At 40.5% G+C, this 19,404-nt stretch overlaps 1 protein-coding gene across 6 annotated transcripts in view; it reads right to left on the bottom strand.

Moving 5' to 3' along the window:
• CHD6 (chromodomain helicase DNA binding protein 6) overlaps positions 1-19,404 on the bottom strand; it is a 137,677-nt gene that overhangs the window by 69,368 nt on the left and 48,905 nt on the right. For all 6 annotated transcript variants that reach the window (XM_081949077.1, XM_081949074.1, XM_081949079.1 and 3 more), the window contains 2 exons: positions 13,989-14,044; positions 4,045-4,544 (listed from right to left, as the gene is read on the bottom strand). In XM_081949077.1, coding sequence (XP_081805203.1) covers positions 4,045-4,544; positions 13,989-14,021 — 533 coding nt within the window. In that variant the 5' untranslated portion in view covers positions 14,022-14,044. The remainder of the gene's footprint in view (positions 1-4,044; positions 4,545-13,988; positions 14,045-19,404) is intronic.

Here is a 19,404-nt window from a genome sequence, read left to right as displayed (position 1 = left end):
CGGCGTGATCGGCTAATTTGCTACTGCCCGCCCGGCTCCCCGGTTAGATTTTTGCTGGGAGGTGGCGGGGGGGGGAAGCTCCTTGGCCTCCGTTTCTTTTTCTGCCTCCTCGCTTCTTGGGGCTCCACCAATGGGGGAGCAAGGCCCGCCCAGCGCCAGGCTTTGGGCTAACACAGAGGTCTGCAAAGTTGGCTGTTTTAAGACTGGTGGACTTCATTCTCAGAATTCTGGGAGTTGAAGTCCACCAGTCTTAAGAGCCAATTTTGCAGATCCCTGGGCTAATATGATTGATGCCCTTGGTGGACTTCAATTCTCAGAATTCTGGGAGTTGAAGTCCACAAGTCTTCAAGCTGTCAGGTTTGAAGACCCCTGGGGTTTTTTTCTAAAGGGTTAGGGGTGCAAGGGTCTTGCAACTTGACAGCTTTAAGACTTGCATGCTTCAATGCCAGAGTTTCTGAGCCAACATGACTGGAGGAGGAATTCTGGGAGTTGAAGTCCACAAGTCTTAAAGCTGTCAGGTTTGAAGACCCCTTGGGTTTTTTTTTCTAAAGGGTTAGGGATGCAAGGATCTTGTAACTTGACAGCTTTAAGACTTGCGTGCTTCAAATGCCAGAGTTTATTGAAACTAAAAACAGTGTACCATCCTATGTATTTTCGGTTTTAAAAATATGGCTCTCAAAATAAATTTCAATCGTGGTTTTGGCGAGATTTGGCTCAGTTGAAAAAAAAGGTTGCCCACCACTGTGCTAGTGCATCAATATCTGCAAAGCACACTTATGTAGTAGGCATATTTACATTTGTTTGGTTTCAGGTATTTGATACCAGCATTTATATCAAACAAGAAACATGAGTTAGCACCCATAGATAAAGAAATCAACAATAAAATACTCACGTACTGCAGAAAATTGAATGTTTGTATCCTGCACTTTAACCTGAGGTACAGTTATGCATTATTTCATAAAAGGCAATTTATCTGTTTTGATATTACTTTCACATCAGGTCTTTATGCTGCAGTTTTATAGAATATTGCTATTTGCTGCAAATATGTAAAGAATAACTCTCATAATGTAACTTTCTAGGGCAGGTGTGAGCAGATGACATGCTTCTAATTGCATTACAAGCTGTGGAAGTGCAGTGCTTCTGGTGCTTTCAATTTTGTAATAAGTCCCCAGACATTGGTTCTGTAGTTACAATTAGCAACCATTCCATTGATAGATGTTGAAGCTTACTATGATTAGAAATGATTTAGAGGAGATTATGCCATAATTACCAGACGCTTATAGAGTTTGCAGCAATGGCTCTATTTGCATATACTTTACTCTGACATTTTGGAAGCAACATTCCTCAACTATGTATTTTTGAATATGTTTTGTGATGGAATCAATGGTCATGAATCCAGGTTCCCCAAACCTGAAACAGCAACAGTGATCAGTTTGTTACCAGCAAATTGCCCACAGACACCAGGAGCATGGTTTGCAGAAATCTTAGGTTCATTAACAAGCATTTAATTAGGTAGTACAATAAGATTTTTAAAAACATTCTTAGTATCTTTTCATATGGTTAGAAGATTAACTATTAAAATACATGTGGCTGAGCATATTTCTTCCACAGAGCCTCTTTAAGATTAACCAAATTCACTTTGTTTCCATAGACTTCAGATGATATTTATAATGTGCTAATCTTAGTAAAAAGGCCAGGTCAGAGGCAGCAACCCGGAGAGCTCTGTGAAGAAAATGCTGTAATAAAGATACAAACAAGTTCCAATATTTTGCCTCTTCCAGAACCATTTACTTTTTCTCAGTTCTGCCCCTTACCCAAGATTTGAAAATACTGTCCTTTGGCCTAAATTGGTGCTCGGTTAAATTTCTCCAGATTGATGCCAGTATCAATTGGTTCAGCACAGGGATATATGTAGAGCCTGCTAAGGACAGCTAATATTTCCTGGCCCAACTAATCTAGCTGGCTTCTCCAACTGAGTTGGGCTGAATATCGTTCAAGATGAGACTCATGACAACTCTTTGATTTCAGGAACATTACATCGTTCCTATGGTTTAGTTTCATACTTAAACCTACACTGTGTGCTTTCAAAACTCTTTCAATTCTACTGTCACAATAGCATGATTTTTCTTTTATATAATACATGCTGAATTTCCATAGAACAGGGGTCCCCAACCCCCAGTCCATGGACTGGCAGCGGGCCGCAGCATGCCAGCAACTGGGCCATGCAAATAAGCGAAGCCCCATCTGCGGGAGGCAAGCAGCACATGAAACCACATCCCCTCTGGAGAAACCTTTCTCCATGGAACCGGTCCCTGGTGCCCAAAAGGTTGTGGGCCACTGCTATAGAAGTAACCATTATCAGCTTCTGGCTACTGCAGAACAGTAGATAACATTCTTTTCATTTAAGTATACACCCTAATATTGTTACAAGAAATACCTGTATACATGCTTATGAGGCTTAAAATTTTACACAGCACAAATTAGTAATCCTTGTCAAGTCCAGCATTATATTTTAATTTTAATCATACAAATAACATAAATGCAAGACATTATCAGCTCTGTGAATATCTATAGCTAGTAAAAGGGAGGCCAAGCAGCAAAGGTTTTAGGCAACTATGAGTTATATGAGTTTCTCTCAAAATCAGCAACTCTTTCATAAACAACTAGTTTACATATCCAGAAATGTAATATGAAGGCGCAAACTTTTCTCTATCATGGCTTAATACCACTAAGATCCATATCATTTTGGAAGTTTGTGAAACATTCATTTTAAAAGAAACTGTGTCACAGCTACATTGGGAAACCGGGTTTATCTCTGATTCTGTCACCAAGTAACTATAGGAAGGCAATTGGTCTTATTCAATTTTTACCAAATTTGATAAGAGAATGATGTTGGACAAATAGGCTAAGTTTTGTGTCCCACTTAGACTTTCAGTTCATTATGCAAAAGGATCTCACAAAAAAGCAAGCTTTAGTGAATCAAGTTACTGATCACAAATACAATTGTATTCATTTATTCTGTTCAAACCCTTGTATATAGCATTTAACACAAGGTATTATTGCCAAGTCAACCAAAATAGAATTAAATCACTTTCATATGTACACAGCTTAGGACTTCTTCTCTAGTAGAAGATGCTATACATGGACAATCTTACAATTTAAGGCACAGCCACGATATCCATGATGCTAAAATGATTGCACACATTCAATGATATCATCGTGCATGTGCATTTTTATGTACTTCAGTGTTGCGATCTTGTACAATTAAATCATGGCATTTGCATGCTAACATCACCACACACTTCATTGTACGCCTTGCCCTCCATGGACATCCACAAGCAGAGCCAATCAGATTTTTTTTTCCCAACTAACAATGAACAAGCCATCATCACAAACAATTTCCATTGCATTGTGACTAACTAAATGAGCAACTTAGAAGAAATGAAGTTGAAAACAAGTACCATAATTCTATTAAAATTCCATTTAATCACTCTCACAGGGAGAAAAACATAAAAGGGGCTTTAATAGCTACATCAAAAGTGCAGCTATATGATTCGAGATTCACAACAATCAATATAATTGTAGTAGTATCTATGAATTTTGTGAACAGTATTCATATGCTAATATTCAGATCCTGCAACATGCACTACAAATATATGTATTCTAGCAGTATAGCAATATAATATGAAAATGCATGAAATAACCTTATAACTTTGCATTGTAACTCGTATCTACTGTATTTCAAAAGGTTCTTTATTTATATGTATATATGAATGTATCATGGAAGAGTTTCTCTATTCAATTATCTTCTGGAAGAATTTCCCCAGGCACTGGAATTCTGGAAACTCTCCCAAGAGAAAAGAAAAATGCACCAACATAAATTTCCTCTACAAGCTTAATTCAAGTTGCACTAATGCTCTTCTAGGGTAAACTCAGCTGCAACGGTAAGGACTCATCACGCTCAAAGTCCACTATAAGAAAACTACTGCCAGATAAGCAGCTAAATGAGCAATTTGAGACATAAAAGCATGCAGAGCAACCAACCTGGATTTCTTGGGCTTGGCTTTGGAGGAAGTCTCTAAGATGTTCTTCTTCTCTTTGGACTCCTTTGGGGCTTTAGGCTCCCGAGGCTTCCTGGGTTTCTTGGCCCCTTCCTGCTTGGGCTCCTTGGGCTTTTGGGGATCTTTTGGTTGCTTAGGTTCTCTTTTCCTCTTTGGTTTTACTTCTCTCTCATTGCCCAGCTCTTGCTGCCCCAGCTCTTTTTTCTTTCGTTTCTTTTTTACCCCTGTACCCCCAACCCCATCGTCCTGCATCCCGTTATGGCAGGTTATCATATTCTGCACAATCTCACTGGGTACCTCCACGGACAGCACATTTTGATGGTCCTTATGGGCCAGGCTCACACTGGCCAAGTCAGAGATTGTCAGCAAGTCACTCAAATCTTCCTGATCTGGACTTCCATCAAAAGGGGACTGTGGCTTGCATTCAAAGGTGATGGAGTCATCAGACATTGGGGAATGAGTCAATACTTTAAAATTTGGCAGCTATATATACGTATTAAAAAAGGAGAGAAAGAAATATCATTTTAAATAGAATTATTTAGCAGCTTATGAAGAGACATTCTTTATGGGAGCATATAATGAAGTAAAGGAAATATATTATTTTTCAAAAATCTGCTTCACAAATATTATTTTGAAATATGGCAATGGAACGCTTCAGTCAGTACTCTATCTTAATTCTGGAGTATACGTCCCAATGTCAGACCACTTAGCTCACTACTTCGTCTAATTCTAAAATTTGTGTGAGATGAGGATGTTGGAGAATAAGACCCATTTCTCAACAGCTTTAACTGCTTCACAGCAGGAACTAATAAACATGCATACCAGATTCTCCTGAAAAAGAATCGGGGTTACTTGCACATTAAAAAGTTTATGAATTGCCCAAGTCAGGATTCTAATTAAACACTGGAAAATATTATATATGATGAAACTTCTTGCCCATTTACAATGATAGAGGAATAGCATCTAGAATTTAATGCCCATAAACAAAGTCCTTGTTTAGCAACCACAATTGGAACTGGCAGTTAAGCAATGTAGTCACCAAGTGAAATTGCAACTGGGCTTATAATTTTACTTCAACTTTCCTTTGCTTTAGAGACTTGCAAAGGTCAGAAATGCGAGAATTTCTCATATAGTTATTTTTTCATCATTGTCGCAACCACAAACAGTCACTAAACAGACAATGCTAAACAAGGACTATCTGCGCATATCTATTGTTAACCTATTTCCATCCTGCTTCAATATTAGCAAGAACTTCAAAAATCCATTCAGCATTACTATGTGTAAGAAGTATTAAGCAACATCGAAAACATAAATTTAGTATTATGGTAAAAAGACATGGCTCAACCACTATCAATACCTTAAAACACAGTACCCTACATTTTAACCAATGCTACTACATTTCAGAAGAATTTCAACATTTATCCATACTTGTGATCATTGATATCTTTTCCCAATCGCTGTGTTGCTTTCGTAAACTGTGTCAAGGAACTGTATGACCTGAATCTATAAAACCTTTTACAATCTAGTCAAAGTGGTCAATCTAGGTGGTTGCAATGTTGCATAAGAAAAAGAAGATAAATTACTACCTCAACGTAGCTAAATTAAGAGCCACTTTAAAGCAATAATTTGTTTGTGAAAATGTCGTATTTGGCAGATTTCTGTGTCTGTTTCAGCATATGTGATTATCAGTCTTGTCGTTAGCACCTTTGCTTTTATTTGGAAACTGAATGCATCAGTTTTGACACAGATTCCGTGGAGAATGTAGTCTACTCCTTTGTTTATATATAAGCACTGACAAATGTTGGCTTTCAACTTAAGAACTTAATTTTAAACAAAATGTGAACAAACATCTCATTGAAATCAAGATTATTCTTATTATCTGGGCTACAGAGAAGTTCCCTAAAGATGGGCTTAGGATGAACACCTGTGAGCAGGACAAGAAGTAACAGATGGAAACTTAGCAAGAAGAGATCCAACCTAGAACTAAGGAGAGGTTTCCTGACAGTGAGGACAATTAACCAGTAGAATGGGTTGCCTCCAGAAGTTGTAGGCTCTCCACTGCTGGATGTTTTTAAGAAGAGATTGGACAGCCATTTCTCCAAAATTGCATACAGTCTCCTGCTTCATCAGAGAATTGGACTAGATGATCTCCAAGGTCACTTCCAACTTTGATATTCTGTATCCTCACTTACTCACTCCCCATTTAGCAACCATTCATTTAGCAACCATTCAAAGTTACAATGTTGTAAAAAAAAAACCAGCTTGGGACTAATCATTGCATTTATGACCAGCATAGAATTCTGCAGCATGAGATAACTTGTTCTTGTGCTTTACAGTCCGCTCCCGAAAAGCAGTTAATGGAGAATGCAGAAGTAAAATTATACTGTTTAGTGCAACAACAAAAAAAACCTCCTGCATTAAACAAAAGTTGAGTGATTCATATAACAACCAAATAGAAAGTGATGTTGTAAGTTTGTTGCAGTCAGATGCTTTTCTACTTGGCAACCATGATGCTTAACAATGCAGTTGCTAGTCCCAATTCTGCTCACTAAGTGAGGACTATCCATAGGGGGGGGGGGGGGGAACACTTTTCACACTTTTGTTGTGCTAAACTGTGAGAACACTGATTTGCTTCTGTCTTTAAGGTTCAGGTGAGCCCACCCACACTGATTTGTAAGTCATGGTTTATGGCTTAGTGCAGTATGTAAATCCTTTAATTGCAACTTTTTTAAAAAAAATGATTATGCAAATTATATGCCAGGCGGTAGAAAATCACAAAAATGAATTTCAAAATCAGGGCTAAGTCAAAAATAAATCATACTGTTCTTGAATGTATTTAGCCATTTTAAAACCCTATTTCTTCACTCCAGTCATTTCCAACTACAGGTAGTCCTCAATTTACAACCACAATTAAGCCCAAAATTTATGTTGCTAAATGAGAAATTTGTTATGTGAGCTTTGCCCCATTTTACCACTTTTTCCACCACATTGGTTAAGTGAATCATTGCAGTTCTTAAATTAGAACCTGGACGTTAAGTGAAACTGGTTTCTCTATTTACTTTGAAGGTTACAAAAAGGGATCACATAATAACTGAAAAGCTCGGTGTCTTTAACCGCTAAGCAACACGCCCCCTATTTAGCAATATTTTTGGTAGTCAAATGTGATAACCTCTTTTATAGTATACCCCTCAACTTTCACCCAGTTACTGGATAAAGGATAAATTATCCTTGACAAAGGACAGATTCAATAAACATCAAAATAGCTATAACGGTCTGCTACGGAATACTATGGTGGAAAAAAAATCATTTCTGTACATTCTGCCTATAACTTCTGCTGGGTCAAAGTTACGGCCCAGGTGAGATCTTTTTCATCCAGAAGGATGGCAGACACTGTGATTACCGTAATAAGAAATTCATAAGAACAATACTAAATGACACAGCAAACAGGAAGATCACATTTTGTTCCCTTTCATGACAACACTAAAAGGAATGCAGTGTGCGACAAGCATATACTCTGTGTGTGTGTGCACGCGTGTGTGTGCGTGCGAATATATATATATATATATATATATATATATATATATATATATATATATATATATATATATATATATATATATATATATATATATATATATATATATATATGCTGGTTTTGTTGTATTCGGGTCTTTTCCCATGTAAGGTTGAGATTGTCTTTGCAACGTTTCGGCAGGATCTCACCTGCCATCTTCAAGCGACCCACGCTTGAAGATGGCAGGTGAGATCCTGCCGAAACGTTGCAAAGACAATCTCAACCTTACACGGGAAAAGACCCGAATACAACAAAACCAGCATACCTACACCCGTGAAAATCTACGAAAACATATGTGTGTGTGTGTGTGTGTGTGTGTGTGTGTGTGTGTGTATATATATATATATATATATATATATATATATATATATATATATATATATACACACACACACACACACATACACACTGTATATGTCTATGTGTGTGTATATAATTGTGATAATATACACACATATATACATACATATTACACACACACACTTTGCATTTTTTAAGAAAAACGGGCATTGGAAGAATATCTGAAGGATAGTGAAGAAGATGCCCTGAAAGTATACCAGGACGGCTTATTGAGTACTAGAGAGGCCAAACTGGTCTACAAGAAAAAACAAATGGAGAAAAGAGACATAGAAAGACAAAGCATTACATGACCAGTACATTAAAAAAAAATAGCAGGCAAAATAAATAATAGCAAGACCTGGCAATGGCTAACAGCAAAAATGTTGGGAAAAAAGGCAGAGGGGCTAATTCTGGCTGCACAAAACCAAGCCTTAAGAACAAATGCATACAAAGCCAGAATTAAGAAGATAGCAATCACAGCAAGTACTGCTTCTGCAAGGAAGCTGAAGAAACAGTGGGCCACCTGGTTAGCTGCATGACAAAGTAGCAAAACTGGAAGATCTGCAAGAAATATCATTTGCCTGCAAGCAAGAACTGGTAGGACCACAAAATACAGAAAGTTATAGAAAATGAAGATGTTAAAATTGCTCTGGGACTTATTCAAACTGACGACACACCTACCACATAACACCCCCGATTTGATGATTGTTGATAAGAAAGACAAAAAAAAAGGTTGGATAGAGGATATGGCAATACCAGGAGACAGCAGAATTGAAGATAAAGAATGGACACGATAAAACAAAATACAAAGACCTGCAAATAGAAATAGAATGACTGTGGCAAAAGAAAGCAAAGGTGGTATCAATAGTAATAGGTCCCTGGGTGTAATCCCAAAACAGCTGGAGCCAATGAACACCATTGGCATTGACAAATTTACCATCAGTGTATTGCAAAAGGCACCTTTCTAGGAACAGCTTACATCCTGCAATGATACCTATAACAATATCAGATATCAACATCGGCCTATCCCGGGTCTTGGGAAGGACTCGATAGATGAATAAAAATTTCAAATCTAGTCTAAACATTTTGCTCATTTTGCCACAAACCACAGTAATAATAATCCCCAATGAGGAACTATCTTGTTGTAGAGCTCGTGTCTTATAAAAATGATAGCTATAGGCCTTGATGGCAGTGTGACTGAAGGCTACTTGTTGGAGACTAGTGGGCTTCCTTGTACTATTGGTTGGCCTCTGTCAGAACATAATGCTGAATTTAATGGACTAGGAGTCCAATGCAGCAGAACATTGTTTATATTCCTGTATACCTACAAGAAATATTATCAGAATTCTTATTTGTAACTTTGAAAGCTACTTCCATTCAGTGACTGCATTAGTGGACCCAATGAACCAATAAACTAACATATTGCAAGACAGCTCACTTTATTTCTATTAAAAGTCAGAGTAAGAGTATTCCTGTACATGTTCATAATAAAAGTTACTTCTGTGCTTATAGGTTACCTTATGAATATGTATCTGTATAATTCTTACCAAGTCACAATTATTGTGTTCCTGTTGCATTATTAATTCTCCTTGATTTAGGAAAAGCTATTTTTGGTTAATTTTACATGATTGTACATGGTCATCAGTAATCTAAAAGACAAATTAATGGCTGAATTAATTTGAAACAGCACAATGCTATTAAGAAATAAATTTTCTTTAGTTAAATCTATTTCTTTAGCAGTATACATAATTGTTCACCATAGAGAAAAATCTATGTGGACATTAAGAGTCGAAAATGACTTGAAGGCATATAATCAATCAATCCATGATTGCATGCATAAATTGCTCTTGTATGGCTCAGTCTCATACTGCTTGCTGTTTAGTCATAACAGAGTTGAGCATCATAAAAGTTTAATAACAAGGTTATGCCATATCTAAAAATTATAGTCCTTTAAATATTTTCCTTAAGATCTTATGAATATAAAAATCATTAAAAGTTAACAAAATGTGTAATTAAAAGTTCTGTTTTATATACTGCTGCAGTTCTTTCTCTATTTTACCCCTTCTATGCTTGTTCATTTTCTGTTCTAGATATAGCAATAGCAATATCACTTAGTTTTATTCTAATTTTAATTTTTTTAACCTACCTTGCAAATCTGCATAGATAATCCCTAAGTAGCAATAGCACTTAGACTTGTATACCACATCACAGTGCTTTTACAGCCCTCTCTAAGCAGTTTACAGAGTCAGCATATTGCCCCTAATAATCTGGGTCCTCATTTTACCGACCTCAGAAGGATGGAAGGCTCAGTCAACCTTGAGCCTGGTGAGATTAGAACTGCCAAATTGCAGTCAGCCGGCAGTCAGCAGAAGTAGCCTGCAGTACTGCATTCTAACCACTGCGCCATCATGGCTCTTATATTGTATAAAGTACTTTTCTACGTAAGCAGCATGTGAATTTTTTTGTAAATTTGTTTGTATAAACAAACAAAAAAACCACCCAATTGTGGCAGATCTGCTCACATTTATATTATATCACTACAGAGATTTGCTAACAATCATTTCTATAAAACTGACTCACATTCCAAAGTATTTCAGACTTCCTTCAGGAAGGAAAAAATAAAGATGCCAGGAGTAGAACTATAAATGCCGAACCACTATTCTTCCTAGCATGTACTAACATACTACCTAATATAGTTACAAGACACTAAAATTAGTTCTTTCCGATTTCAATAACATCTAAATGTCTCTTCAAATGCAGTATGCAATTTATCTATGGGATTATTATTGATTGATTGGATTTTTTGTATTCCGCCTTTATTTCTTTATAGGTAATTCAAGGTGGTGAACATACATAATACTCCTTCCTCCTCCTACTTTCCCCACAACAGCAACCCTGTGAGATGGATGGGGCTGAGAGAGACCAACTAGCCCAGAGCACTCAGTTAGAATATGATAAGCTATCATTATTAATGATTAACTAGTATTTTTTTCTCCTTTCTCCTTCTCCTTTCTCTTTCTTATGGGGACTTTGATATCGATTATAAATATTCCAATTTAGCTACAAGAACAGGTCTTCATATACTTAAGATTATATTTGTTGAAGAAGCTATTATTTCAAATTAACATGTTAATAAGGGGACTGTCAGCTTAGAATATTCTGAAACAATGTTCTGTTTAAGCAAAGAACCTATGTGCCCTTACTGATGCAAAATATATACAACAGTTCAGTTTGTAGAGGATGTTATCAGGAATTCAAAAGCATCCATAGTAGGACCAAAGATCTGTGTTTCCCATCAGAAACTGTGTAAACACTGTGAGAGTTACTGCACTATAAAGACAAACTGTCAAGATAAGTAGACTTCAAAATTGTGACCTACTTCTTTAACCATTTGCCTGTGTATTTGCAAAGGAGATAGAGCTCCTTAGGCAGTATTGAAAAGCACTTCAAAAGAGGTCACTAAAATGTAATTAATCCACCATTCATAACAGAAATATGACTGGCTTACCACAGGCCACGGAGCACCATGCAATCCCAACAGATATTTAACTTGTAGGTTTAACACTGCACATATCAAGGGAGAAAGGATGCTGAGTCTATCATTCAGCTTTTTTTCTACATGTCTTTCACCAACAGGAATTTGTATAGCTAACTTGGGAAAAGAAGAAAATGCATATGAAGAAGACAACCAATCCGCAGGTAGAGCTTTTGCTTTTTATATTATTTACTTAGGTTTTAAAGTAAGAAACTGTTCTTGCTTTAAAAATCAGTTTGCATTTTCAATACTAACATAAGCTATTCAAATCATCCTTATTGTCTTATATATGCTTCCACTGCTGTTTCAGAAAATGTCTCCTGCCTTATCTAAATATTGGGCAATGTAACAACACAACATGAATCTGAATGCCGTTGTCATGTTTGCAAATTAGAATAAAAAATCCAAAACAGATGCCAACGTGTCAGGATGTCTATAGTCACCAGCTTCTATTTCTATATTTCTGAGGAAACAAGTCTTGAGATCTTAACCATATAAGGAATTTATTTATTTATTTAGAGATTTATAATGTAGTCCAAAAAGTAAATTCAATGTTTTTAAATTAATATGCTAATTCTATCTAGGGACTTCTTACCCTAAGTTTCTTTAAGCCATCCCTACTTTCATCCACTTCTAGAAAAAGGAGAAAGAAAGAAAACAACAAATGTTTAAAACTAGCCCTTGCTAGGACAGACATTGATAACAGACGAATAAATATATTTACTTGCCACTTTTTGATATCCTTCTCAAGTGTATTAAACACTGCAAGTACCAATCTATATTCCGAACAGAGTTAACAGGGCATCAAATCTATTTTGATTTTTCAGAATCAAACCAGAGAGCCCAATGTTATTTTATAACCCAATATGCCACCATTACGAGCTCTATCTAGCTAACTCTCAATACTTAAAGACAGAGTACATAAAAACACTAAGTTAAAAATTATTAAAAGTCATAAATCTACAAATTTGTATGACAAGGTGAGCTATATCTCTAGGCCCATTCACCTAAACTCTGATGAAAGGGGGACCCAAAGGACATTTTACAAAGTTAAATAGGGACACGAAAAGACAAAGGGCTGGAAAGTAATAGACTATTGCACATGGTAAAGCACAAATATTTTCCATCTCTGGTAGCATTTTTAACATGCTTCCTCTCTCCTTCCAGAATAATGCAGTTTGGAGAAGATATATTTCACAGCTCATCAATGTATGCTCCAAGTCACTTCACTAGAAATTATTACCAAAGAAAAGGAGGTGATATAAATACAGTTCTAACCAAAGCTTCAGTATTTTTACAGGATAGTCTTCCAAGGTAAAACATAAATCTTAGTACAACTGCTCTAATGCATAAAAGGAAACACTCACAAAGGGCAGCAATACAGATTCTCCTTCAAAATACATTTGCTACAATCTGCTACATGACATAAAGCAGTTTCTCTGCTATTATTCGGATTGCTTGGCAATTTATTAAACAAACTGTAGAGAAAGAACATAGGGGTTTAATCTGTGGCCTTCATGGAACATTTAGCTTCCTCTTCCCCTTCTATTTCTTACAGTCACTGCTGCCTTTATCTTGGAAACCAACTCAATGGTTAGCTGCCAAAGAATGAAAGCAACATCACTGAGAAAGGAGATTCAAGGGAATTTTTCCCCATAGCATTCACTCGTATCCTGCTAATCGACAAATAAACAGCCCCACGTCATGCATTTGGGAAAGAAGGTACACGTCTGTCCATCCTATTTAACAAGGAATGCAGTCCTCCTGTGCCCTACATTGAGCTTTGAAGATTAGTAGCAGCAAATCATGGGTTGACTCAATGCTTCTCTGAAGCTCAAAGGCACATTCCAAACTCCTCAAATTCTATTTTAGGAAAAATAATCATATAATTTCTATTCACAAGAAACTCAGGTTCAATTTAGACATATTACAGTTTCCAAGAACAAGAGTCACACAATCAAGCCACCCTCTTGATTTTTTTTTTATTCAAACAAATACAGGGGTACAGGTACAACTTATTTATGGAAGATCCATCGTTAAATCATTGATACCATAAGTCACACCTAATTTTACGACAACTTTGACTATGGTCTTTAAGTAAATCACATGTTCATTAAGTGAATGTAACTTCCCTAATGGACATTTTTTTTTTGCTGGAAATTGGCAAAAAAAAGGTTTCAAATCGTGATCATGGGCCTGCAGGATGATGCAACCAACTAAAAATGTAAGCTGGATGCTAAGCACCCAAACTGCAATCAAATGACCATGGGGATGGTGTGATGGTCATATGTGTGAGTATAGGTCGTTGCTTTTTCCATCATAACTAGAAACATCATTAAGTGAATAGTCATAATTCAAGGACTACCTGTATTTCTTTTTCTCTCCTATGCAAATAGAAATTATGGAACTAACTGCTGAACCATAATATACTAAGGAATGTTACACATATCAATTTTTGCAAAAATTGAAATTTACCAACCTGTTTTTCTTTCTTCTGTATTTTCATGATCATCAATTTTGGGGTATATATTACTTCTGCAAAATATAAAACAAAACTCATTCTACAAATTCAAACACAGAAGATCAGTCTGGGAATTCTTTTTATATCATGCACTTTCAAACGTTCTACTGTTCACTTAATAAAAATATTATCCGTGAAAGATGAGCTTCTAGAACATAAATAACAAAGTTCCTGTGACACCTAAAAGATTTGCTAGTTTAATGTGACATAACCTTTTACAGAACTTATTAGCTTTTAAAATATCAAAGGACAATATTGGTTTTTTGCAGTTATAGAAATCCAATTTATTCCTTTCACTGATGGGGCAGGTTCACCTGGAGAAAGAGAAGAACACTTTATGCACTGGAGTAAAAGCAGAATTGTGTTTTTTTAAAAACAAACAAGCAAGCAAAAATACAGCTATGTCCTAACCACATTTGTTGAGCAACAAGCTCTATTAAATGTAGAAATGCTTACTGTTGAACAGATATAATTGGGAATGCACTATAAATAAGTTGCTGAATACAAGATAACACTACTGTACAGTGTCAAAGATATTGACAAACAGCTCCAGTTTATAAATAAATGCAATACCTTTTCAGTTGCTAAGGTATTCAAATTACCATAATTTATTATTCCTGATGAAAACATTATTACCCATAAGGATATGTCACCTCTAGTGCTCTTCTATGGAAATGAGACACAAAAATAAATAAGCATGTACAGAATTCCTAATTCCTCTACTATGACTGATGAGTTGGAATACAGATCTGGATGTTAAAATCCACTACATTGGAGGAAACTCAGTTGAAAGAGGATTCTCTTAAAAGAAAGGGCTAAATATAAAAGTCATACAAAGGTTAGCTTCTGCTTTCCCCGAGGAGTCCTTTCCCCAGTCAAAATCTACCTGCTATGTACTGGGAGGAAATGTACAGAGCTCCTATCCCGCAAGTAATTAAGAAATTTCATGACCCTTAAATTGTTTACATTTTTGAATGTATATGGAAGCTAAATATCAACAAAATACAAGATCATACAGAGCACATATACACATCAATGTTGGTTTTGATCAGTTTGTTTAGCTTTAGTTACTATGCACTGTTGGTGATTATGATAAATTTTGGCTTGCATTTTAAAAATCAGAAACTTTCCTATTTGCTCTGATTCATTTGCTCAGCTTTGATGAGTATATTCATGTCTTTTAGAGTTTGAGTTTTCAGAATACTTTTAAGTGAAGAATTTTCTAGTTTGTAGAGCCTCATATTTGCAGTACAGTGTTTGTGATTTTATGGTTGTAACATTAAGATTATTCATATAAAGATTAAGCAGCAGGAAAAACCCCTAATACAGGTATTACAAGCACAATACAGGCACTCAGGTCCAGCAGAGAAAATAAGAATGCAAGGGTTTTTCCTGTTTGCACAAATCAGACAGGCAGATTCCCAAAAAACAAGTTGCTGAAAGAACGTTGGTCTTACCTGAACGTTTTTTTCAGGAGATGTGGAGGGAGGGGTCACAGAAGGGTTAACACAGCCTGATTGGTCCATTTGACTGAGAGAAAACTTCTTAACCTTCGCCTTCTCCCGTTGGTTCCCAGTTTCCGCGATGACACGGCCAGCACCTACAAGCTAAACACAAACAAGGACAAGCCCCCCCGGGGCCTCCCGATTCTACACCTCCCGGACCCTGTCTACTAACTAGGGCGGGAATGTGACCCCTCCCTCCACATCTCCTGAAAAAAACGTTCAGGTAAGACCAACGTTCTTTTTCCAGTAGAGTGGAGGGAGGGGTCACAGAAGGGACATACCCACGCTACGTCCCCGGGCGGGCAGACTGGGTCCCAGGTGAGGAATCGGCCACCACCCTCTGAAGGACCCTCCGGCCAAAAGATGCCTCAGCCGAGGCATAAGCATCCAAACGATAGTGCCTAATAAAGGGTGTGGGGGAGGCCCAGGCAGCCGCCCTACAAATATCCTCGAAGGGCGCCCTGGTGGCCCAGGCCGCCGAAGTAGCGGCACTGCGGGTGGAGTGAGCAGTGATCCCTGATGGAGGAGACTTCCCAGAAGCCCCGTAAGCCTCAACTATGGCCAACCTAATCCATCTTCCGATGGTGGAAGAAGACACCTTGCATCCTAACGAACCTGGATGAAAGGAAACAAATAACGCCTCGGTCTTCCTAATGCCCTCAGTTCGCTTTAGGTATATGCGAACAGCCCGGCGAACATCCAGCTTATGCCACACCAACTTCCGCTCCCTCGAAGGATTGGGACAAAAATTCGGGAGCACAACCTCCTGGGCCCTGTAAAACTGTGAATTCACCTTCGGAATGAACGAAGGATCCAAACGAAGGACCACCCTGTCCTGGTGTATTACACACAGGTCACTGCGTGAAGAAAGGGCCCCCAACTCTGAAATGCGCCTGGCCGATGTAATGGCCACTAAAAACACCACCTTAAGGGTAAGCAGACGCATGTGTACCGTCCTAAGTGGTTCGAACGGGGAGCTCGTCAGAGCCTGGAGAACCAGGGTCAGATCCCAGGTCGGAAACCTATGAACCGGAGGGGGACGGATGTTAGCCGCCCCCTTCAGAAAACGCTTAATCAGGGGAGAACGGGAAAGGGTGGGGGAACCCTCCCCCCCCAAAATGGTGGCCAAAGCCGCCACTTGACGTCGGAGCGTATTGTGCGACAAACCGTCCTCCAACCCCTTCTGGAGGAACTCCAACACGTTCGGGACGGTAGCCCTAGAGGGATCCAACCCCAAGGGAATACACCACTTCGCAAACGCCTTCCATGTGGCATTGTAAATCCTAACCGTGGACGGCCTCCTAGACGCCTCTAAGGTGGCTATAACTCCCGACGATAGTCTCTGCCCCCTCAGGATACTCCGTTCAAGAGCCAGGCGGTCAGATGAAGCCACTGGGGCCCTGGGTGAAGTAAAGCCCCCTGACTCAGGACGACCTCCCCCGGGGGAATCCTCCAGGGGTCTGCTACCGACAGCTGGACCAGGTCCGCGAACCAGGGTCTCCTCGGCCAGTATGGGGCCAACAGAATAACGAGAGCCCTCTCTGTGACTATCTTCCCTATCGTACGGGGAACGAGGGGAAGGGGAGGAAAGGCATAAAGAAGGCCCGGGGGCCACCGGCTCCTGAGAGCATCCGCTCCTTCCGCCGATGGAGACTGGAACCAGGTAAAGAACCGGGGCAGCTGAGCGTTGTCGGGGGAGGCGAACAGATCCACCCGGGGCGTGCCGAACCTGCTGCATATCTTCCGGAACAACTCCGGGCCCAGTTGCCACTCGCCATCGTCCAGAGTTGTGTGACTCAGCCAATCCGCCTGAAGATTGGACACTCCTGAGATGTGCTCCGCCACTATGGAGGCTAAGTGTCTCTCCGCCCACAAGCCCAACGACCGCGCCTCTCGCCAGAGCGAACGGTAGTGGGTGCCCCCCTGGCGATTGACATGGGCCTTCGTCGCCACATTGTCCGTGAGCAGGAGGACATGGCGCCCCCGCAGGTGATGACGAAAAGTCCGAAGGGCCAGTCGTGCGGCTTTCAGCTCCAGCCAATTGATGTTGTGGCGGAGATCCGAGGCAGACCAACGTCCCTGGGTCATGTCGGAGTCCATCACGGCCCCCCAGCCGAAGAGGCTGGCATCCATCGTCACTGTGACTCTCTCGGGCTCCCAAAAGCAAGCCCCCTGTTGCAGCGCTGGGGACAACCACCACCGAAAGGAGTGTCTCACCTCCGCTGGTAGAGGAACTGGCCGCAAGGAGTTGCTCATCATCCTTCTCTGGACTGGGATCAAGGCCCACTGGAGAGGTCGCAGGTGGAGCCGGGCCCAGGGCACTATCCCTATACAAGAGACCATCTTCCCCAGGAGTTGAGACAAGGTCAGGATGGAAACAGACCTTCTTTTTTGTACGGAGGAGACCAGCTGGCGTAGGCTGGACAAGCGTTCTGGGGATAGGCGGACCCTCCCTGACTCGGAGTCTATCACTGTCCCTAGGTGTAGGATCTGCCTGGATGGGGACAGGTGGCTCTTGGGAAAGTTCACGGAAAACCCCAATGCCTGAAGCCAACGGATCGTCAGCCGAAGATCCGACGTGGCTCTGGAGAGGGACCCCGCCTGAACGAGGACGTCGTCCAAGTAGCACTGAAGTCTCACCGGGATGGAACACAGGTAGGCCGCCAGTGCTGCCAGGACCTTGGTGAACGTCCGCGGAGCTGAGGCCAGACCGAACGGAAGAGCCCGGTACTGGTAATGCCTGCCCCGGTGAGAGAACCTGAGATAACGCCGGTGAGACTGAAGGATGGGGACATGGAGATAGGCCTCCGTCAAATCTACTGACGCCATGTAATCCCCCTTCCGAATGCCCTGCAGAATTGATTTCAGGGACGCCATCTTGAACCGCCTGTATACTAGGTAGCGGTTCAGGCGTTTCAGGTTGAGAATCGCCCTCCAACCCCCCGAGGATTTTGGAACTACGAACAGATGTGAGTAGTAGCCCAGACCCCTCTCCGGCTCCGGAACGACCTCCACAGCCCTGATTTCTAGAAGATGGGCGACCGCGAGGTCCATGAGACGACGTCGCTCCGGGTCCCGAGCCGGGGGAAAAACTTTGAAAAAACTTGGGGGTTTGGAGAGGAATTCTAACCGTAGGCCGTGGCGAACGGTCACCCTGACCCAACCGTCTGACGTGATCTGATCCCACTCGTCCGCATACAGTGCCAGGCGGCCTCCGATGGGATGACTCGGGTTCGAGTCATTTCCCTCTGCGGAAGGGACGGCCGCCCCCCCCTCGAAAGGGCCGCTTGGACTGCGGCTGATACCTAGAACGGTCCTGAAAGTTCTGCCTATTGAAGGGCCTGTCCTGCCTGTACGGTTGGTATCGCTGATCCTGATCCCTGTCATAGGACTTGAACTGGGGCCTGCGATAGGGATGACTACGGGACTCCGCCTTCTTGGTGGATGTAGGCATAACCTTCTTTTTATCTTTGTTTTCCACCAAAATCGGGTCTAAGGAAGCCCCGAACAAATTTGGACCTGCAAAGGGGGCAGCCACCAGGTCCCACTTGGCTTTATAGTCCATCTGCCAGTTCCTGAGCCACAGGAGCCGACGAGAGGCCACAGAGGTGGCCAAAGCACTTGAACCAAATCTAACAGCGTCTAGGGTCGCATCAGCCGAATACTGACACGCTGCCATTATCTTAGCCAAATCCTGGTGTACGCGCTCATCCTGGATCGGGATGCGATCCTGAAGCTGGCGGAGCCACATGACCGTTGTGCGGTTGAAGTACGAGGCGGCAGCCGCCGCCCGCACTGCCCATGCTGAGGCCTTATAATTTTTACGTAAGGTGAGCTCCGCCCTCTTGTCCTCTGGCCTAAGTTTGTCT

This window comes from Natrix helvetica (genome assembly GCF_964273705.1).
Source record: "Natrix helvetica genome assembly, chromosome: 3".
Classification (NCBI taxonomy): Eukaryota; Metazoa; Chordata; class Lepidosauria; order Squamata; family Natricidae; genus Natrix; species Natrix helvetica.
The sequence above is the reverse complement of the archived record's forward strand: the minus strand, read 5'-3'. Positions and strand labels throughout refer to the sequence as shown.